General features: G+C 35.8%; 2 protein-coding genes across 2 annotated transcripts; both read right to left on the bottom strand.

The window, feature by feature from the left end:
- Positions 1-1,221: 1,221 nt before the first annotated feature.
- LOC122001080 (heat stress transcription factor A-5-like) lies at positions 1,222-3,218 on the bottom strand. The gene is made up of 2 exons (XM_042555657.1): positions 2,880-3,218; positions 1,222-2,703 (listed from the first exon to the last, which is right to left on the bottom strand). The coding sequence occupies exons 1-2, from the start codon at positions 3,096-3,098 to the stop codon at positions 1,498-1,500; spliced, it is 1,425 nt and encodes a 474-aa protein (XP_042411591.1). The 5' UTR covers positions 3,099-3,218; the 3' UTR covers positions 1,222-1,497.
- Positions 3,219-3,768: 550 nt separating this feature from the next.
- LOC122001079 (receptor-like kinase TMK4) lies at positions 3,769-9,602 on the bottom strand. The gene is made up of 2 exons (XM_042555656.1): positions 7,131-9,602; positions 3,769-4,686 (listed from the first exon to the last, which is right to left on the bottom strand). The coding sequence occupies exons 1-2, from the start codon at positions 9,412-9,414 to the stop codon at positions 4,241-4,243; spliced, it is 2,730 nt and encodes a 909-aa protein (XP_042411590.1). The 5' UTR covers positions 9,415-9,602; the 3' UTR covers positions 3,769-4,240.
- Positions 9,603-20,759: the final 11,157 nt, after the last annotated feature.

The raw sequence follows: 20,759 nt of genomic DNA, 5'->3' as shown, positions 1-20,759 counted from the left end.
CCATCACAATCATATGTCCCTATTGCTGCCTATGGTGGTCTTAATTTGAATGGTGGTTCATGTTGGAGATGATGTTTCATGCTCCTTTTCTTTTCCTTTGATTTTTTGCTTCTATAGCCATGTGGAACTGTACCTCTCGCCATTTGAATGAGAAGAAAGAATGAAGCTATGGTCTCCACTTAACCAAGAAGGAAGAGATTGGAGGTTGAAACAATTTCCCTCTGTATAAATTGGTTGCTCAAGTGAAAATGAGAAATGATCATGATGAGTTGTTTGAGTGAGGAATACCTCACCTAGTCCTAGTTCAACAAGTCATGGTCTATTGCTTAAAAATATCCACTAGCCCTTCCTCTAAACCCTATAGACCTGTCATCGCCCTCTAATGCCCAATAAGAGCTTGCCTATATTCATTTGATACAATAAAATAAACAAGTATGAAGACTAGTGAATATGCTCACCAATGTTTATAAATAAAATTCATGAATAATTTATATGGCTCAATTGATCCCAACAGTGTCAGTATATGTTTCAAACTCTTCTACATTAGCAAAAAGTCATTTGGTGAAAAGTTTTTTAGATCTACGGCTCAAGTATGTTCTTCTTTCTTCAGGATTTTATTCAAATGTACAAAAAGTAAAATATAAATATACTTATGACTATTTCTGTCTATTATTTCAGATATCTTACCATTTTATAATTTAAAATTTATTTATATGCTAAAAATGAGACAATCATATAAGTTTCATTATTGAAGCAATGTTTTAACTAAATTATACTAGTTGAGCTCACTAAAACCTCAAGCTTAGCTTGAGCTCAATAAGTTTTTTAATAAACAAGCTCGTGAAAGTAAACAAAACAGCTTGAACATAAACTTACTAATGATCCTACTTGCAATGGTGTGATCTAGATGGTCAAGAATATGAATATCTAATTTTACAAATGACCTAAATTTACCAATTTAAACAAACACAGGAAAATACATCTACAAGCATATTCCTAAGAAAAGCTTAATAAAAAAACGCTTAAACATGGAGAAGAGATATTATTCAATTCATACATATATTGGAAAAAAAATGAGGACTTCCACATAAATGCCAGTAAATTAGCAAGTCACGTACTATGCAGAGAGAAGAAGATCTAACGAGAAGAATATCACATACGATTAACTTGAATTTTGAAATAGAAGAAAAAAAATATCACAAGCAAAGTTAACCGACTTGCTACGAAAACATGGAAATCCTCATACATGATTGAATCAAGAATATTAAAGCACTTTTAAAATGCATTCCTAAATTGTATACATGGTATAAAAGATGTTCATAAACCAATAACCACAACTTCTGTAAATAGTTTCTAAAGCATCTGTTAAATGCTAGTTAATTTACAAGGAAAATACCACTCAATCATGCTTAAAATTTAAGCAGATAAAGCATATGGCTCAGAAGTAGATTGAAAGATCTTACACAGAAGGCATGGTACCAGAAAAGCAGATGCAAGTTAAAGTTTTAGTTGCTCCATTTCTTTTTTGCCAGCACCTACATCATCATTTCCTGGCATCTGTTCATTATTTTGGAAATTAATGGAGTCTGAACCTAAGGAATCTGCGTCCACTGAACCTGGCCTTTCAGTTAAGAATTGTTGCCAAAATATATCATTCGCTCCACCTGAAGTGGCCGAGGATGCATCATTAGTAGTAGGTCCAGCCGCTTTGAAAGACACAACTTCAGCATCAGCAGAATCATCAGCCATACTCTGAATGCTTGCAACTGTAAGATCATTATCTCTTTGGGTAGAAGATGTGAGACCATCAGCATCAGGAATCCTTGTATCATTACTGTCTGACCCTTGATCAACCAGCTGAGGTGGTGTTGTTGAACACTTACCACCATCAATTTCCAATGTAGTTGATGAAAGTGTTAGACTCAAACGGCATGGAAGGAGACCATCTTCATCAAATGACCTAGCAAACAAATCCTTCTTTGATGCACAAACATGTGCCTCAGTGTCACAAAGCTGTAGTGTCTCAGATACCTGCGGGGGGTAGTCCAGCATCTCCTGGTCACAGTCAATTTGCATTACCTGAGGGTTGCCAGGAGCAACATCAAAGTGCTGATTACTGACAACTACCACATTGTCACCTGCCTGAATAGCTGAGCACAATCCTATCTTTAGCTTATCACAGAAATCTTGATCGAGTATGAACCCAGTGTCAGACTTGGTAATGCTGCTATGATCATCACAAAAGCTGTTCTCCGAACAATCTTGGCAATAATCCCTATCTAATGGCAATCTCCGTTTCTTATTAATGACTGAGACATCTATCGCTGCAGTTGAGGCCATCTTCACCAGACTCTCCATGAGTTGAGGGTTTTTCATGGCACGTTGCAGGAAAGCAACCATTTTCCGCTGCCTCTGCTCCATGTCCACCACCCTGCGTTCAAGATCCTCCAACTGAATTAGGGTCCCAGATTGCTGCAGCTGGAATTTGAATAGACTAGCCTCGAGGCTCGCCTTTTCCCTGTTAAGCCGCTCAATCTCCTCTTCCAGCGCCGTCCTCTCTGCGTCAGAAAAGGCACCGCCCGGAGGATGGCTATGGCTGTGGATGGGCTTGCGACGATGGATGCTCTTCAGCAGGTGCTTTTTCCCTTTGACGAAGTCGTCATTTGAGAACTCCCACCGCTCCGGGTCAATCTTCCTGAATCCCTACATATCAAGATTCAATTTTTCTCTAAAATACTGAGCGATTTCCTAAAATATTGTACAGCTATTGCAGATAAATATGTCAAAGAATTAAAGTGGAAAAAAAATCCAAGGTTGGATACTCGCATCATTCACAGAATAAACAAGAAGGAATTAGGGCGAGGGTTTCCTATTCGTACATAGGTATTGAGCTGTCGGATGAAGCTAGAGAAATTGTTGTGCTTGAAGTAGGTTGGGAGGAGGCGGGCGGCGAATTCCGTATGATTCCAGACCACGAAGCTCGCATTGGTAGCACTCCAGGACACGATGTCGTTTGTGGAGGCATCGTCGACCATTTCATACGTCTTCAGCAGAAAAGGAGCCGGCCCGCCGCCTCCGCCGGAGACTCCGCCGTCCATCTCGAGGCAAGGGCTTCTCGGGTGGCCAGTGACTTGCTCAATCGATCGAAAGCCTGCGACGGACAACACAATGGCGAGAGACGGCGGCAGTATTCCTCAATCTTCCCGTTCTTAACAGCGCCGATTAATTTTATTGGAATCAAAACTAGTAATTATTTATTTATTTATTTTAAATATTTAATTTATGTCCAATAAAAATCGGTAATAATAGTATAGTATTTAATTCGCACATCGTCAAGAAATTTCTGGATATTTTTGTATGATTTTAAATCGAAAAAAAATATTGTTCGAATACAATGATAAAACTTAAATCTAATTTTTAAAAACAATTTTTATAAATTTATTTTACTTATTTAAAAAATCAAAGAGAAACATACTATTCTTTCATTCTATTTCAAAAAGAAAAAACAATTAATTATTTTTCTTTATATCAACATCTCATTAGATCCTACTTCAAAAAAATAAAAAATAAAAAAGTCAAATGAACGTCCTCTGCTTCCCTTTTAAAATGATTTATCTAAAATACACTTGTAAAAGTTCTATAAATATATTATCTAATCATCCAGTCTGATAAGAAGAAACCGGCTCTGTTAAATAAGATGGATGAAGCAACCTTTTCTCCTCAATGCCCAACTTTCTCCTTAGAAGAAAAACAATTTACATGTGCATATACTTTGAATAAAGAACTGGATATGTTATTAGTTGCAAAATTAACAAAGGGAATCTATCTAGTACAACAAGTACCGATACAAGAACTGGATCGGATAATCGTGTCATTCGCCAATGTAATGTACAGCAATGTTATGAAACCAACCAGAATAGCCAGATACTGGAAAACTAAAGAACAATGTAGAGAGGAAAATTATATGACTTAAGTCCAACTTCAAATAACAAGATTCAGGAGAAAACCCACAAGTCTTGAATGTTCATGGCAGTTTAGCATGACTTCACACACATGAGACTGGATGTTGCGGTGCTCGCATAACAGCTCCGACTCGTATCAATTGCCTCCACTTTTGATCATTGTAAAGCTGCTTATGATACAAACCACTCAAGTGCTCCCAAAACAACTAAACACTAGTTGCCAGGATGTTGCAAAAGAAGCCCTTGTGAAGCTTCTAATCAGAATTGATGTTTCGACTTCATTTGAAAGTATAACCAAATGACCCGGTCACAGTGGCATCATGTTGCCATCTCTCGAGTCTTTTGGTCAGACTATAAATCGAGTCATCGTCATTGCCCACGTCACAGGCTGTACTAGGTTGCCATACCTCTACTAGAGGAGCAAGCCTATTGACTGCGTGGCTCATATCAGGCCTCTGGTAGGGTTCACGACCTGTGCAGTGCCAAGCCAAGTCTGCAACTTCTATTAGACTCTTCCGAGCCTCATCATCAAGTTCAAGGACTCGGTCCGCCATGGAATTTAAAAATTTGTTTTTCTCATGATTAAACCCTCTGCGAAACAATGACACAAGATGACTGTCATCAGGAGGGAGTGACTCATCTAGCACCTTTCTTCCGGTAATTATCTCCATTAATATAACACCAAATGCATAGACATCAACCTTCGTGGAGACTTTTCCGGTGGCTGTTAAAATGCAGAAGCTCAGGTCAGTAAATATTGAAATAAAGGCAAAGAACTTCAAAAATTTAGAAACTGGGCTTTGGTTCAACAACAAGAATTGTCCAAAACTTGCTATAAAGGGAGTCCAAACTTCTAAGAGTGATTAATTTCTGCAAGAATCAGTCTAAATATCAATCAATTCTTGCTCATGTAGATTTTATCAATATGTATAGGGTTACAACAACCTAAGTTCAACACCAGTAACATCATCAATAAGATTTACTACATTAGCTATTTTTTTCCTTTTAGAAAAATAGAATAACAGTACAAAAAAGGGTCATCGAACTCTTGCTTTTAAGTCAACTTGAAAGATTGAATTGACTCTTAAGAAACCAAATCTAAACTCAAGGATGGCTAAGTTCTTGTATTTCAAATTTTAGTGGACAATGTGTGATGGCGCCACGGCAGGTTCAAAATTCATGTGCCAATCCAACTGTTGAACCAAAACTCAACCACAAGTAACAAGTGCAGAGGGAAACTTGAATAAGACCTTTTTATTCCAATCCTCTTATCAAGATAACTCTTGCATTTAAGTCAACTTGAAAGATTGAATTGACTCTAAAGAAACCAAATCTAAACTCAAGGATGGCTAAGTAGAGGAAAATGTATGATGGCGTGTTCAAAATTCATGTGCCAATCTAATTGTTGACCAAAACTCAACCACAAGGCACAAGTGCAGACGGAAACTTGAATAAAACGTTTTTATTCCAATCCTCTTATCAAGATACTTTCAAACCAACTAAGACAATTTAGAATCTGTTTTTTTGTTAACCAAAGCAAAAGGAATCTTCTTTATCACTGTAGATACTAGCCAGAGACATTTCTATTAGTGTATGATGAAACATTGGGAGACAATTCTTGTTAATATGCTTGCCTAACTATGCTACTATGATGTAGTTCTCCAAGAGTACCATATCTAACTTTCTTGTGTATGTTGGCAACGGAACATCCATAATCAAGTTGACTTATTGACAGTGAATTAAATTTGACTCGTTGACACTTATCCAAAATCTTGAGCAACAACTATGTCAAAATTAATGAGTGAAAAAGGGTATCAATAATCTTAATACTCCTTATATGTGAGTGGATGAACACAACTCTTTCTATGATACTATATTAGCCAATCACTTTTCAAAAAGTTGAGCTAAAAGATTGTCTCTTTTACTTGGGCCCCATAAAGAGTTCATAATGGAAGAATAAAGAGGGCACGGGTATACTTTTAAAAATTAGGAGGAAAAATGTGATGCAATCCATAATCAAGTTTTGTACCAATAGAATAAATCATTACAGAGGAATAAATATCACGTTACAATGCTACAACAATTTAGTTGATTTTAACTAAAATTAGTGTAAGCATTTGTCGACTATGTTTTTAATTTCCCATACATCCATTTGTACATTTCCCAATAGATTTAGACTAATATAATAGAGCATTTCTTCCTATAAGATGAAAAATGTAACATCACACAATCTTCAAGGTTGTTCCAGATAAAGTTTTTGAACATCAACAAAGTAAACTAAGAGCTTCTTTGTTTTACCTTGAATTTGAAATGGTATAATCGAATCAATAGGTACTTTGATATCCACTTTTGGACAAAAAGTAAATTTTTACTAAATGATTATCTAATATGTAGCTCAAAATGCTTAAACAAGTTGATAATAGTTGGCTCATGTAGACCTATAAACCTCCTATATGGGGCTAAACTCAGATGTTCAAATAGATGTTCCAACAAATGCAAAATGATGAGTTTACCCATAAACTTGTTACGTTTCACTAGTGGAACAAAATGCTTTCAAGTCCAAAATAATGGCAGTTTTGTCGCCTAAGCCTCTCTCACATTAGCTAAGCCAAGGTGTCACAATTCAGGCAATATTTGAAGATTCAATCATACGCTAGAATCAACAATTAACTGACAGTACATGGGATGTTCAAAAATTTCTCCCCCATCACGTAGCCAATCATTTTCAAACAGTTAATGATGTTTAAAATTAGGTAAGCTCTAACAGCTATGTGTTACAACCTGCTCAAACAAAAGAATTGAACAACAACTTGTTAGGTCATTAGGCAAAATAAGATATTCATTCATCTAACCCCAACCCCACATCATTGCAATTCTCCATGTGGAACTAAAATAAGATATCATTTTAACAAACTCAAAAGATTAAGATATTAACACGTAAGTAAAAAACTTCGATTTGTATATTTATAGTTCAAAAATATGAAGTCACAAACTCATGTACTTTGCATGTAAAGACCGAAAATGAGCATTTAAATGATAAATGTTAAAAAAATAAAAAAAGTTGGCTGACATTTGAAATCCTCAATGTTAAATTAGTGAAGGGCTCAATTTACAAATTTATAATTTAAAAGACAAAATATTTGCTAAAAAGTAAAACAATCCACTTACTTGCATATTCAGGTGCAAGATATCCAAAAGTCCCTGCTAACCGTGTGATCATGGACTTTTTGTTGTCTGTTGCAAGCTTTACCAACCCAAAATCAGAAACTTTGGCCCTCAAATCTTTGTCTAGTAGTATGTTAGAAGGTTTCAAATCTCTGTGAATGAAACTCTCTTGGGCCAAGCTGTGCAAGTACTCAATACCTCTAGCAACATCCAAAGAAATCGCTAGCCGCTGCTTCCAAGTAAGTGGTGGTTCATTTCTGCTCTCCCATTCAAACAAGTGTTGCCCCAGTGTACCCCCCGGCATGAATTCATACACCAAAAGTCTTTCTTGGCTATCATCACAATATCCAAGAAGTGCAACCAAGTTCCGATGCCTAACCTTCCTAAGAACATCAATCTCTGCTTTGAACTCTTGTTGACCCTTTTGACCCATCAAGTCAGATATACTCCTCTTCACAGCAATTAGTGTTCCACCGAGATCCCCTTTGTACACGATTCCAAAACCACCCTTGCCCAATATAGAATCCTCACTGAAATTATTTGTGGCCTTTTTCAGTGCTTGAATAGACATTTGCAAGCTTTGATGTTCACCAAGGTATGCATTTGCACTCTCAGTACTGCTTTGGGTATACAGCATACTCAATCCTCCACCATTCGCATTCATGTCGATCACTATAGGCTCGTTTGGTGGTGTCCTAGTTGGGATAAGTCCAAATTTTTTCTTGTTCTTCTTCTTGCGGTGATGCACTAAGAGTACTACTGAACAAGCAACAAGAACCACCACGGCTATGATGATACCCACAATCATGGTAGCATTGTTCGACCCGGTTGACGGTTTGTCGACAGAAGATGGAGAACTAGGTGTCCCACTTGTTGGAGAAGAGCTTCCACCTCCTGAGCCAGGGTCTTTACCAAGATTGGGATTTCCATCAGTTTTAAGCATAACAGAGCTGAGAAATTTTGGCACATTCCCACTGAGGTCATTATTAGTGACATCTAATTGCTGGAGAGTAGGGATCTGAGCCAAGTTGTCAGGGATTGTTCCGGTGAGATTATTGTTGCTTAATAACAGCTGACGCAGAGAGGTGAAGTTGCCAAAGGCAGGAGATATGTACCCGCCAAAATGTTGATTCCCAAAGTTGAGCACGATGATGCTTTTCTGTAGGTCGCAGGTGACACCCAACCAGTTGCTACTGCAAGGATCATTCCCCTGCCATGACTTGGCAAGCACAGCCGGGTACCCAAACCCCTCAGCCACTGCTAACAGTGTCGCAACCCGAGTATCACATGGGCTACCATCCGAACTACAGAAATTGTTTCCCTTGTTGACGTCTTCAACAACAGATTTGCTGGCGAATTGTGGGAAAGGGCCCTGCAGCATGTTGTTGGAGAGGGTCACATTTTTAAGCGAAATGCAGGCAGCGAGAGACTGCGGCACAACGCCGGTGAGGGAGTTGTCACGGACATTGAAGGATTCAAGGACCGTGAGGTTGGACAGATCAGGTATCGGCCCCGTGAAACTGTTGGACTGGAGCCAGACCATGGTGAGCCGGGGCATTGCCCCAATGACGTCAATTCGGCCAGAGATCTTGTCGCGAGACTGCTGGTTGTTAAGGAAGAGTTGCTCGAGGACGGAGCCGGCAAAGGAGCTCGGGAGGCTGCCAGTGAGCTGGTTGTAAGAGAGCCGGAGGATGCCGAGGCTCGACAGGGAGCCAAGGAATTCGGGAATCGACCCCGTGAGGGAAGCGTTGGAGGCGGATAACTCGACGAGTCCAGCAGCAGAAGCGATGTCCTGGGAGAGGTTCCACGGGGCGAGAGGAAGATCGTCAAAAGATATCTTCTGGAGGGAGGAGAGTCCGCTGAAAAATCCGTCCGGGATAGAATCGAAGGCGTTGCCGTCGAGGAATATGTTCTGGAGCGAGGAGAGCTTGCTGAGGCGAGGGAGAGGACCGGAGATGCTGTTGCGCTGCAGCTGAAGGGACGTGAGGGAGGTGAGATCACCGAGTGCAGGAGAGAGGCTCCCGGAGACGCCGCGGGAGACGAGATTGATGGCGGTGACGCGGCCGCCGGAGCAGGTAACGCCGTCCCAGCTGCAGGGATCTTGCTGGGGCTTCCAGCTGGAAGGAACCCCCGACAGGGACCTCCCCAGCTCGGACATGGCCGGGGCGTCGGGCGAGGAGGCGCCGCGGCATTGGCAGAGCAGATCCAGCGCGAGTAAGCAGAAAAGAAAGCGGAAGAGGAGGAAGAAGGCGGCGGCGGAGGGAGCGCAGTGGTTCCTCCCGGCCATTGTGGGCTACTGGGGCATGTGGATCTCGATCGGAAGGGGTTAGGTTTTGCGTGGAGAACGATGGAAAAAGGAGCGGAACGAGGGAGGAAAAAAGGTGGCGAGAGAGAGAGGAAGAGAGAGAAGAACAAAGAAAGGAGCGAAACGGATTGTGAACCAAACAAAGAGGTTGGTTTTGCGTTGGCAAAGACGCGTAGGGGACCCCCGGTTTTGAGGCTTTTGTTACAAACATTTTCATTATATTTGATCTGTTTACTTGGAATTTAAGTATCGTGAGGTTACATTTAACAACCCAATCTGGCAATCTGCCATCCCTTATTTTTGTTATTATTCAAGAAGCATCCTATTTTTTATTTTTAAAAAAAAAAAACATTTTATATCTAAAAAATTGAGACATAATGAATTGTCCAATTGAAACATAATGATACAAACACAGGAGCCTACAATCAAGTAGCTAATAAATTAGGAACCTTTTTTTTTTTAATCAATTCTGAAACTAAAAGAATTTTAGAAAAAAATATGATAGTAATAAAATGAATTTTATTGTTATTGACTAACCAATCCTCATCACATGGAGATCACATGGTGTTTGTTGAATTTTCACCTTTTTAATTGATATGAGTCAATGACATGTGGAAGTTATAGATAAATGTCTCTCATTTTCTCTTGTGAATTGATGATAAAATAATTACACAAATTTAAATATTAGGTTAATTAGCATATAAACAAGTTAAACTTATTAAAAATATTAACATTAAGTTTTTTTAATATTTATTATATATTTAAATTTTTACTTATTATTAATACTTTTTGATATTCAATTATTTCTTTTTGTTTTCTATTTTTAACATTTAATTAAATTTTAATTAAACTTAATTATTAAATAAAAAAAAAGAGAATGAGAGTATTTGAGGAAAGAGACTTAGATAATTAATTAATCAGAATACATAATTGCCATAATTTTTTTTCTTTCTAAGACTGAGAAAAAGCAAATAAAAATTACTACTAGAAAAAAGTTAATGAATATTTATATATCATTAAATTAGATATAATATCTTTGAGCTATTCTATAAATGCAATCTAATATTTGTTTTTGACCATTATCATATATTTGATAGCTGGTGGTGTTAACAGGCTTTCAAATTTTAAACCCATTGTGATTTGTAAGTAAATAGAGACCCGTTGTCTCATTCTTGCTAAGGTATCTTTTTGATCATTTCTCTTTAATTAGATAGAGAATTTAATATCCAACCCGAATAAACAAAATATAGAAAAAATTTTAATATTCAATATCTGTCCTAAATACCCAATTAAATTATATATATTGATATTAGGAGTAGACTATATAGCTATTGAATCTATTTTTTAATTTAATTTATTTTTTTAATATGATGTTAATTCTAATATATTTGTATTGAATGATGATAAGCTGAATGGAAAGAAGAAAAATTATTAGTATAGAAGATATTCAATCCTTTAATGAGTATGACATTATAAAAAAAAAAGTTTATAGGTACGATTTTAACAAACTATAGAAGTGGTTTTCAATCAGCCCTAAAGCTTTTGAATTGATTATTTCATCAATCCAACAGTTTGTGCTCCTAGCATCAATGACATTGGTTATAGCAACCAGTGGTGAAAACAGAACAATCATTGCTGATATCTCTATAGAAGCGGTTATCAACCGCCTTAATGGGTTGTAATACCAGCGGTCCTTAACTGATCCAAATGCGGTTTGATGCGACTGCTAATCACACTTGTTAACTATTACAAATGTGGTTAATGGTCATTTCAATTGGTAGGTAGTAGAAGCAGATATTAAACTGATTCTAAAGTTAAATAGTGGAGTGGTTTGTAATCGCTCCGGAAGTAATTCAACAGTAGTTTGTAATCGCTCCTACGTATCATGTTTAGGAGTGGTTATTAAGCTGCTTCTAAATTGGTTTGCCTGGATCGGTTATTTACCACTTCTGATAAGTGTATTAGCAATGGTTTTAAACCATTCATGTTTCCCCAATGAACCTCCTATAATCATTCTATTTTTCAAATATTTTTTTACAAAATCTTTTGAATTCTTAATTTTTCATAATCAATACAAAACATTCAACAAAAAATTTAAAATACCAATAGATTAACCAACAAAACATTCATATTTAATCTTTCAATTCATAAAACCTATAAGAAATTCATTTTTAAAAATCTGTATATCCCAAGACACCACCATATCAGTAACAAGTACAAACTTCTTTTACAAAAATCTATTTACCCCAAAACACCAACATATTAGTAATAAGTACAAAATTCTTTTACAAAAATGTGCATATCCCAAAACACAACACAATAGCACTAACAAGTGACAACGTAATTTAAAGAAATTTTTCTCTAAAAGTTTATCTAATTATTAGATGGATCTGTTGGTGGTCGAGATGTAGAATCATTTCCTTTTGTATTTGGTGGAGCATTTATATTTCATTGCATAAACTCTGGCATTATAGTCGTCATCTATTAAAAACAAGATATTAATTAAAAGGATGCATTTATTCATATATTTTTGAATGGTTCAATTGTTACTAATAAATATTAGATATTTTTATTACCTATGCTGGTAACAATTCTAAGCCACGAGATCCCCCAATAGCTTTGGATATCATACTCTGCATAATATGTACAAAATTTTGAAGTTATTGTTTGTGCATTTGCCTTATCATTTGCTCTGTTTCTATTCGCCTATGTACTTTCCATGCCTCCATTTCTTTTATTTTTGCTTACATCTCCTTGAATTCAGCTATCATATTTGAATTAGAGTAATAACTTGGCGTATAGATTGAGCGCTTACATAGCTTAGGGAAAACTTGGCTAGGAAGTGCACCAGCACTTAAACAACGAACTTGGCTAGAATGTTCGGGTCCAAAAACATCACTACACAAAAAATATAATTAATATCGTATAATTGTAATAACTTTAACCACCATAAATAAAAAAAAATGTTAATAAATTATAATCGAATGTGTCTTCGTGCACTTCTGTAGATTGAGTTCCCTCATGCTTGTCTTGAAGTTCTAGTAAAGTCTATCAAAAAAAATGTTTAATAAAATATGAAGAATACTGAGAAATAAACTTGAAAAAATGTTTATTTCCCTTTTTTCCAGAATGAAAGAATAAAATTTCACCTACAATCACTAATGACTTAAAAGCATAAGAGATAAAAATAAAAATGCAAAATTTGGATCTATCTACAAAAGATCAATTCATGGTAACTAGTAAAACAATAAATCTCATAATCTTTTACTCTTCAAATCAACAAAATACATTAATTCAATATTCAACTATGGTTGTTATTCTTGGTTAAGATATACAATAAACAGATAAATAAAATTTACTTACTAGTCCTAATTAATAGAAGACATAATAAAATGTTCATAGATTACTTTCTTTTCATATAAGTATAAATTGGCAAGTATTATTTGAGTTCATAAGGATTAAATTTATTCTTACTTGACATTAATTGATATTCTTATTTTAAATTTTAACTAGATAAGTATTCAATTTGAGCTTTATCTAGTATCAATTAAGATGCATTAAGGATGAATACGTCATCTCATAATTTCAATATTATTTCTATGACATTTATTTTGTATGTGAAATAAATGCACATTAAATCAAAAACAACAAAGTAATATACTAATATATAATATAAATGAAAAGAAAGTGTACTTACAATTTCCTTCGATACAGAGAGGAAGAAGAAACTCTGGATTCTTGGAGTCTCTCGGCGTCGTTGCTCCTTGTTAAGGATGGCAATAGATAGGATCTGAGTAGGATTTCATCTCCTTTGTACCTATCTCCATTTATTATATCCTGTTAGAGTATATACTAAAAGCCTAGCTTTTGGTATAAACATTTATCTAGAAATAAGAATCACATTGGTCAAATGTCTACATTTGTGATAAATGTAGTTGTTCAATTAATTTATATTGTAGATAACATGGTGTGTGGTGTCACACACAGAAGATCATGTTATCAGTACCTTATAAATTATAAACAGTAGCTCACGACCATGATGGAAAGGAACAAACCATTGGAAGGTCGTAATGTAATTAGGTGTTAGTTTATCTTAACTATATAATTACACTAGTACACTAAGAGTGTATTGAGTAGGACCATTAGAGGTCGTTTCTTTTATACTGACTTTATAAGGGGACAAAGACCTCAGTTATTATGGAAGTGTGTGCTCTTAATCCTAATATAATAACAAGCACATATATTTGATATTTATTTCTTTAATTTATCAATGGGTGAGATTTAGTTCGATGAATCAATAAGCCCGATAAGTTGGGAAATGATATCACTTATAGTGTGTGTTGTTGATTATAGAAGGAAACTGTGTCCTAGTGATCTAGGTTGAGAATGTCCCCAAGAGGAGCTCATAAGGATTGTCATGTTAAACCCTGCAGGTGGACTTAGTCCGACATGACGATGAAGTTGAGTGGTACTACTCTTGGAGCTAGATATTAATTAAGTGAGTTGTCAGTAACTTACTTAATTAGTGGACATTTGTTATCTTAAACACATGGAGACTAACACACTTATAATAAGAAGGAGCCCAAAATGTAATTTGGGATTGGTGCGGTAGTTCAATAATAGTTCTTTAGTGGAATGAATTATTATTGATGAAATTAAGTTGTGTGTTCGGCGAACACGGATGCTTAATTTCATCGGAGACCAAACCAATTCCTCCTCTCATCCCTATCGTAGCCTCTAGTATAGAGATTTATACCCACCGCGATACCCACCTTCTTACCCATCCAATGGGGCGCCAGCTTGGAACCCAAGCTAGGACCAAGACCAATGGTGGAGCCATATAGGTGGTCGGCCAAAGCTTGGGTCCCAAGCTTAGGTGGTCGGCCACTAGAATATTAAAAAGGATTTTTATTAAAATTATTTTTTATGTGGATATCATGATTTTAAAAGAGAGTTTAAAAATTAAAAATTTTCTTTTATAGCTTTCTACAAAAGATTAAGAGAAGAGATTAATCTCTTTCCTTATTTATAGTTTAAAAGGATGGTTTTAATTTTTGGTAAAAACTTTCCTTATTTGTAAATCATCTACATGTTTAAAAGAGAGTTTAAAATTTGAAATCTTTCCTTATTTGTTGATTAAAGGAGGATTTTAAATTTAAGAAAACTTTCCTTTTTAATCATGTTCTTGATTTAAAAGAGAGTTTAAAATTAAATATTCTCTTTTATAAGTTTCTACAAAAGATTAAGAAAAGATTTGATATCTTTCCTTATTTGTAGATTAAAAGAGATTTTAATTTATAGAGATAACTTTCTTTTTATCCACATGTTTAAAAGAAAGATTTTAATTTATTAAATTTCCTCTTTATAAACCAATCATGAAGGGATAAAAATTATTGAGAAATTTCTGGAAGCAAATAAGGAAGTTTTAATTGGTGTTTAAAATTTTATTTGCTTGGAGATTTCTTGGTGTGGCCGGCCATTGCAAAATTGAAAAGAAAAATTGTTTTTAATTAAATAAATTTTCCTTTTCAATGGCAAAAGAATTAAGGAAGTTTTTATTAAATTTTCCTTATTTGCCAAGACCAAGGATTATAAAAGAGGGGGTAGAGGAGGCTTCAAGGCTAAGGACTCTATTCTATTTTTCTCCCTCTTTTCCTTGGTGGTGTGGCCGGCCCTTTCTTCTTCTCTTTGTGGCCGAACCTCTTCATGCTCATGGAGTTTTAATTGGTGGCTGGATCTAGCTTGAGGAAGAAGGAGAGAAAGCTTACATCCCTTGGAGCTTGGTTGGTGGAGAAGATCTTCATCTTTTGGAAGCTTTGTGCTTGGCCGAAATTTGAAGAAAGGAAAAGAAGGTGCTTTGGTGGTTTCTCATCTCGGAAGATCGTTGCCCACACAACGTCCGAGGTTAGAAGAGGAATACGGTAGAAGATCAAGAGGTCTTTCTAAAAGGTATAAGTAGTAATTTTTCTTTCCGCATCATACTAGTTATTTTTGGAAATAATACCAAATACAAGAGGCATGCGATTCTAGTATTTCGAATATGTTTTTCGATGTTGTGTTCTTTTGTTCTTTTTTTATTTTTTTCCCTTGTGATTTGATTGTTCTTTTCGGTTAACCTAAAGTTATTTTAGGAAATTAAATATTAGATTTCCATAAAAGGTTTTGTCTAGTCGGTGGTGGTTGCTCCCATATCCAAAAAGGTCATGTGCCTCGCCACGTCAGTACTGGGAACCAATTATGGAAATTAATATTTAATGGAATTAATAACTTAAGATGATTTGGGTTGAACGTGTTAAGTTCCGCAGGAGACCCAAGTCAAAACCTAAAAGAACGAATAGATTAAGTTTTGGATCAAACGTGCTAAGTTCCGCAGGCGATCCAAAATTTAATTTAAAAGAACACATGGTAGCTAGGAAAAGGTTCAGACCTTTGTACAAAATTTTTGTACAGTGGAACCTCTAGGTTTTCTGAGTAGCAACCAACAATTGGTATCAGAGCTAGGGTTTTGCCTCTGTGTATTTGGTATTAGTTTAATTATGCACATGTCATACATAATTTAGGCAGAATAATAGTAGGATGTGCTAACTTTGTGGATGCAGGATCCAACTATTATGATTTATAGTTATTATGTGTGTGATTGGACCCTTGGACATGTCAAGGGCATTTTATTGTGTGTGCATGATTGTATTATAAAATACAACAGGAACTGTATTTAGTTTTATTAGGATTTTATGTTCGATCTAGTTTACATGTACATTCCTTAGAGGAATATAGGATCAAAATGTAAAATTCTATTTATGTCGCGGATCGAATCTTGCAAAGCGTGGAACCTTCTAAGGGCCAGAGGCGCAGCGGAACTAGGAGCAAGATGGATGCGACAGATAGACCCGGTGGCAGTGGCCAAATATGGCAGCAAGGACAACAAGAGATAAAAACCATAATAGTTGAAAAATTAGATTTTCTATTTATTGCTTTTATATTGTGCTGTGTGTGCATGTTAGTTTACATATTTAGTAGGCTAGCATAGTTAAAATTCCTCATTTATAAATAACTACGTGGGAGAGGGATTTTTAAGTAAATCCCATGGTCTCCATTACTGGTTTGTAAGTGATGCAAACAAGCTTGCGCGTTGGCTCTGAGTGCCTTCCTCCATAACGGATGAGCTTGTTTGTGGATTACTAAAACAGACTTCCATTTTTGGATGACTATAGGAAGTTAATTAAGAGCGTGTGATCTTCCCCAACGGAAGGGGCATAATCTTATTAATGGACTTAGTGTCAAGTAATGGTACACACTTAGACACATCTAATAGTATCCTCCCCATCGGAGTCGCTGCTATTATTTGTGTGACCAAATGATTCCAACTATTAATTTTATTTGTCAAAAAGTTAGGTTGACAAGATAATAAAATTAATGGGTTAAAACCCTCCTTTTATAAATGTTGAATTTGTATACGTCCACACTAACGTGGCATGCAAAATTCACGGTGTTTGAGGTGTTAGTGAATTTAAATAATATTGTTTGAGTAATCAATAATTTTTTTAAATTCAAAAGTTTTTGACCAAATATTTTATCAAAGACAGATCAACTATTAATTTTATTCGTCATAAAGTAAAGTTGACGAGATAATAAAATTAATGAATAAAATCTTCTCTTCGATTTTGTATGCGTCCACACTATCATGGCATACAAAATTCATGGGGATTTTTAAGGAGTTGATCTTGACCAAGTATTTTTGTGATTCTTAGGATTTAAAATGTTTGTCAATCTCCTAGTAGTCATACTATAAGAAAGACTTAGTAATCCCAATTGTAATGATTGGAAATAGGACTTGGACATTAAGGTAGATTGTCTTCTTAGAACTAAGAACAATATAGGTGTATTTAATTCATTAGTTGAAACATGTTTAGTGGTGTTATCTACCAGAACCTGGAGTGTAGATACAGATGTCATTAATCATGTCCGCAATTCATTGCAGAGTTCCAGGAACAACTAAATGAAAATTAAAACACCGCCTACATGGGCACTACTGTAAAAGTGGTAGTTGCGTGGGAGATATTTATCTTTTGATAAGAATAAAACATGGATTTGTAATTGTCTTTACGCACCAAGTTTAGAAAGAACTAGTTTTCGCTCTAAACTATTCAAAGAACTTGATATTCTGCCTCTTTTAATAACAAAGTTGTTATTAAGAAAAAGAGGGAAGTTATTTGTTCTGGTATGTTGGTTGGCAATTTATAAATCCAATAACTCTCACGATGCAACAAATGGAAATTAGTAACACATCTTCTAACTTTAAGAGAAAGTAACCTTCGAAAATGAACCAATTATATCTTTGGCTTCTAAGGCTAGGTTATATTAACTTGAGTAGGATTCATTGGTAGCTGATGAACTTTTGGGTTCATTAGTAGTGAAAATCTTTCCAACCTACGAGTCTTACTTGGAAGGAAAAATAACCTAGAAGTTTTTAAGTCTAAGGGGTATGGAGTCAAAGATATATTGGAATTGGTTCATTCTGATTTGTGTGATCCTATGAGCATTCAGGCAAGAGGTTGTTTCAAATATTTCATCTATTTTATAGACAACTATTTGAGATACGGATATATTTACTTGATGTGCCGCAAGTCTAAGTGCTTTGATTAGTTCAAAGAGTACGAGGCTGATGTGGAGAAACGACAAAGTAAAAGTATCAAGACACTACGGTAAGATCGTAGTGGCAAGTACCTCTTGGGAGAATTTAGGAGTAATTTATCAGAAGAAGGGATTCAATCCCAACTAACTGCACTTGGTACACCCCAACAGAATGGTGTAGGAAAAGGAAGGTATAGGACTCTTATGGAAATAAGTAGATTGATGAGTTATTAAGAATATTATATATAAGGATATAGTACCTTCTAAAGTCGAACTCTCTACTCATAGAATTGCTGAATAGGCGGCACATATGTTAGAGAGAGACAATGATAAGTTGGACAGAAATTCACTTGTTTGTGGGTCATCCTAGTGAAATGAAAGTAGGTTTATAGTCTTAAATCAAGGTCATTGTTAGCATCAATGACCAGTAGAAAAGGACTATGTAATAAACCATGCCCATAAGAAAATTTGTTCTGGAAATAATAAAAGGCATGTCTAATCTAGTACCAACGCGTATCAAATATACAACAAGCACATCACAAATGATACACAATAGTAGAAAGGCAACCTAAAAGATTCATGTTTTGGGAGAGTTTTGGACTCGATCCCTGGAGGACATGAACCGATCTCCGGACATATGATGAAACACTCCAAGATAAAGATGCAACATCTGGCAGTAATGAATAACGATTAGAATATATGTATTCTATCAAAATCGAAGTTCAGAACCACCAACGGTGTAAAAGCCTTTGGGTGTAAAAGGTCTATAATAGAAAGAGGATAGAAAGGAAGGTAGTAACTTTCAAAGCAAGGAAAAAGGAAACTTTTCATCGGTAGCCATGCTTAAGTCTATCCGATTCTTTTATCTATTTGGCGTGGATGTCAAGACATTCCTTAATGGAAGTCTTGATGAAAGCATCCATATAAAGCAACCGAAGGGTTGCAAAGGGCTAAGAGCATCTTGTGTAAGTCAATCGGATCGAGGCAAAGCTTCGGTCTTGAACATTCGCTTATCAAGTAATCCGCACCATGGATTTATTGAGTAACGGATAAGTCTTGTGTATACAAAGGGTGTGATGGAACGTGGTATTTCTTGTACTATACGTAGATAACATTTTCAGTTGAACAATATCAAATGTTGTCGGGCGGTATGGTTGTCCAATACCGATATAAAGGACTTGGGAGAATGTATATTTTTGAGATCAAAATAATAAGGATCGAAAGAAAAATATATTTTACTTATCCCAAGCTTGATACATAAAATCCTTGCTGTTTAAGCATGCAAACTCCTACAATTACCTTTTAAGCATGGAGTGTCTTTATCTAAAGAGATGTCTCCGATGACATCAAAGGAGATTGAGGACATGTAGGCGGTTCTTTAGGTAGACAACCTAATGTATGCTATGAACGAGATCAGAAGGCATAGTTGGCAGATATCAAGTAACCCAGACAAGGACATTGGAATGCAGTGATATTAAAGTACCTTAGAGGCGCTAGAGATTATATGCTAGCTTACAGGCAGTTAATTTGGTCCCTGTGGGTTACACGGATTTTGACTTCCAATCGATAGGGACAATAAAGTCGACCTCGGGTTTTGTGTTTACTTTAGAGGAAAGTCATAACTATGGAAGAGCATAGGCCGACTCACCACAGTATATGGCAAGCTCGAGGTAGCCAAAAGCCGAATGACTTACCTCAAGATAGACTTAGATATGATTTCTGTTTGTCCAAAGATTATTACAATTTATTGTAATAATAATGGTGTAGAACTCGAAGAAACCATGAGTCTATAAGGCAAAACACAATAGCACTACCCAACACGAAATCAGATAACGAGGAGAAGTTGTTGCCTCCCAGATTGCATCGATGACAACCCAAGGTCCTTAAGGCAAGAGCTTTTGATGGGCATTTATGGCAACACAGTCTTTTAGTATAAGTGGGAGATTGTTAGGTGTATACTAAAAGTCTAGCTTTGGTATAAACATTTATCTAGAAATAAGAATCACATTGGTCAAATGTCTACATTTGTGATAAATGTAGTTGTTCAATTTTATATTGTAGATAACATGGTGTGGTGTCACACACGAAGATCATGTTATCGACTTATAAATTATAACAGCTCACGACCAAGATGGAAAGGAACAAACCTTTGGAGTGTATAATGGTATTAGTTTATCTTAACTATATAATTACACTAGTATACTTAGAGTGTATTGAGTAATTTGAGGTCGCTTTTATATCGACTTTATAAAGGAACAAAGACCTGGAAGTGTAATCCTAATATAATAACAAGCACATATATTTGATATTTATTTCTTTAATTTATCAATGTGAGATTTAGTTCGATAAATCAATAAGCCCGATAAGTTGGGAAATGATATCACTTATAGTGTGTGTTGTTGATTATAGAAGAAATGTCCTAGTGATCTAGGTTGAGAATGTCCCCAAGAGGAGCTCATAAGGATTGTCATGTTAAACCCGCAGTGGACTTAGTCCGACATGACGATGAAGTTGAGTGGTACTACTCTTGCAGCTATGAGTTGTCAGTAACTTAATTAGTGGACATTTGTTATCTTAAACACGGAGACTAACACACTCATAATAAAAGGAGCTCAAATGTAATTTGGGATTGGTGCGTAGTTCAATAATAGTTCTTTAGTGGAATGAATTATCGATGAAATTAAGTTGTGTGGGTG

This window comes from Zingiber officinale, chromosome 7A (genome assembly GCF_018446385.1).
Source record: "Zingiber officinale cultivar Zhangliang chromosome 7A, Zo_v1.1, whole genome shotgun sequence".
NCBI lineage: Eukaryota > Viridiplantae > Streptophyta > Magnoliopsida > Zingiberales > Zingiberaceae > Zingiber > Zingiber officinale.
The sequence above is the reverse complement of the archived record's forward strand: the minus strand, read 5'-3'. Positions and strand labels throughout refer to the sequence as shown.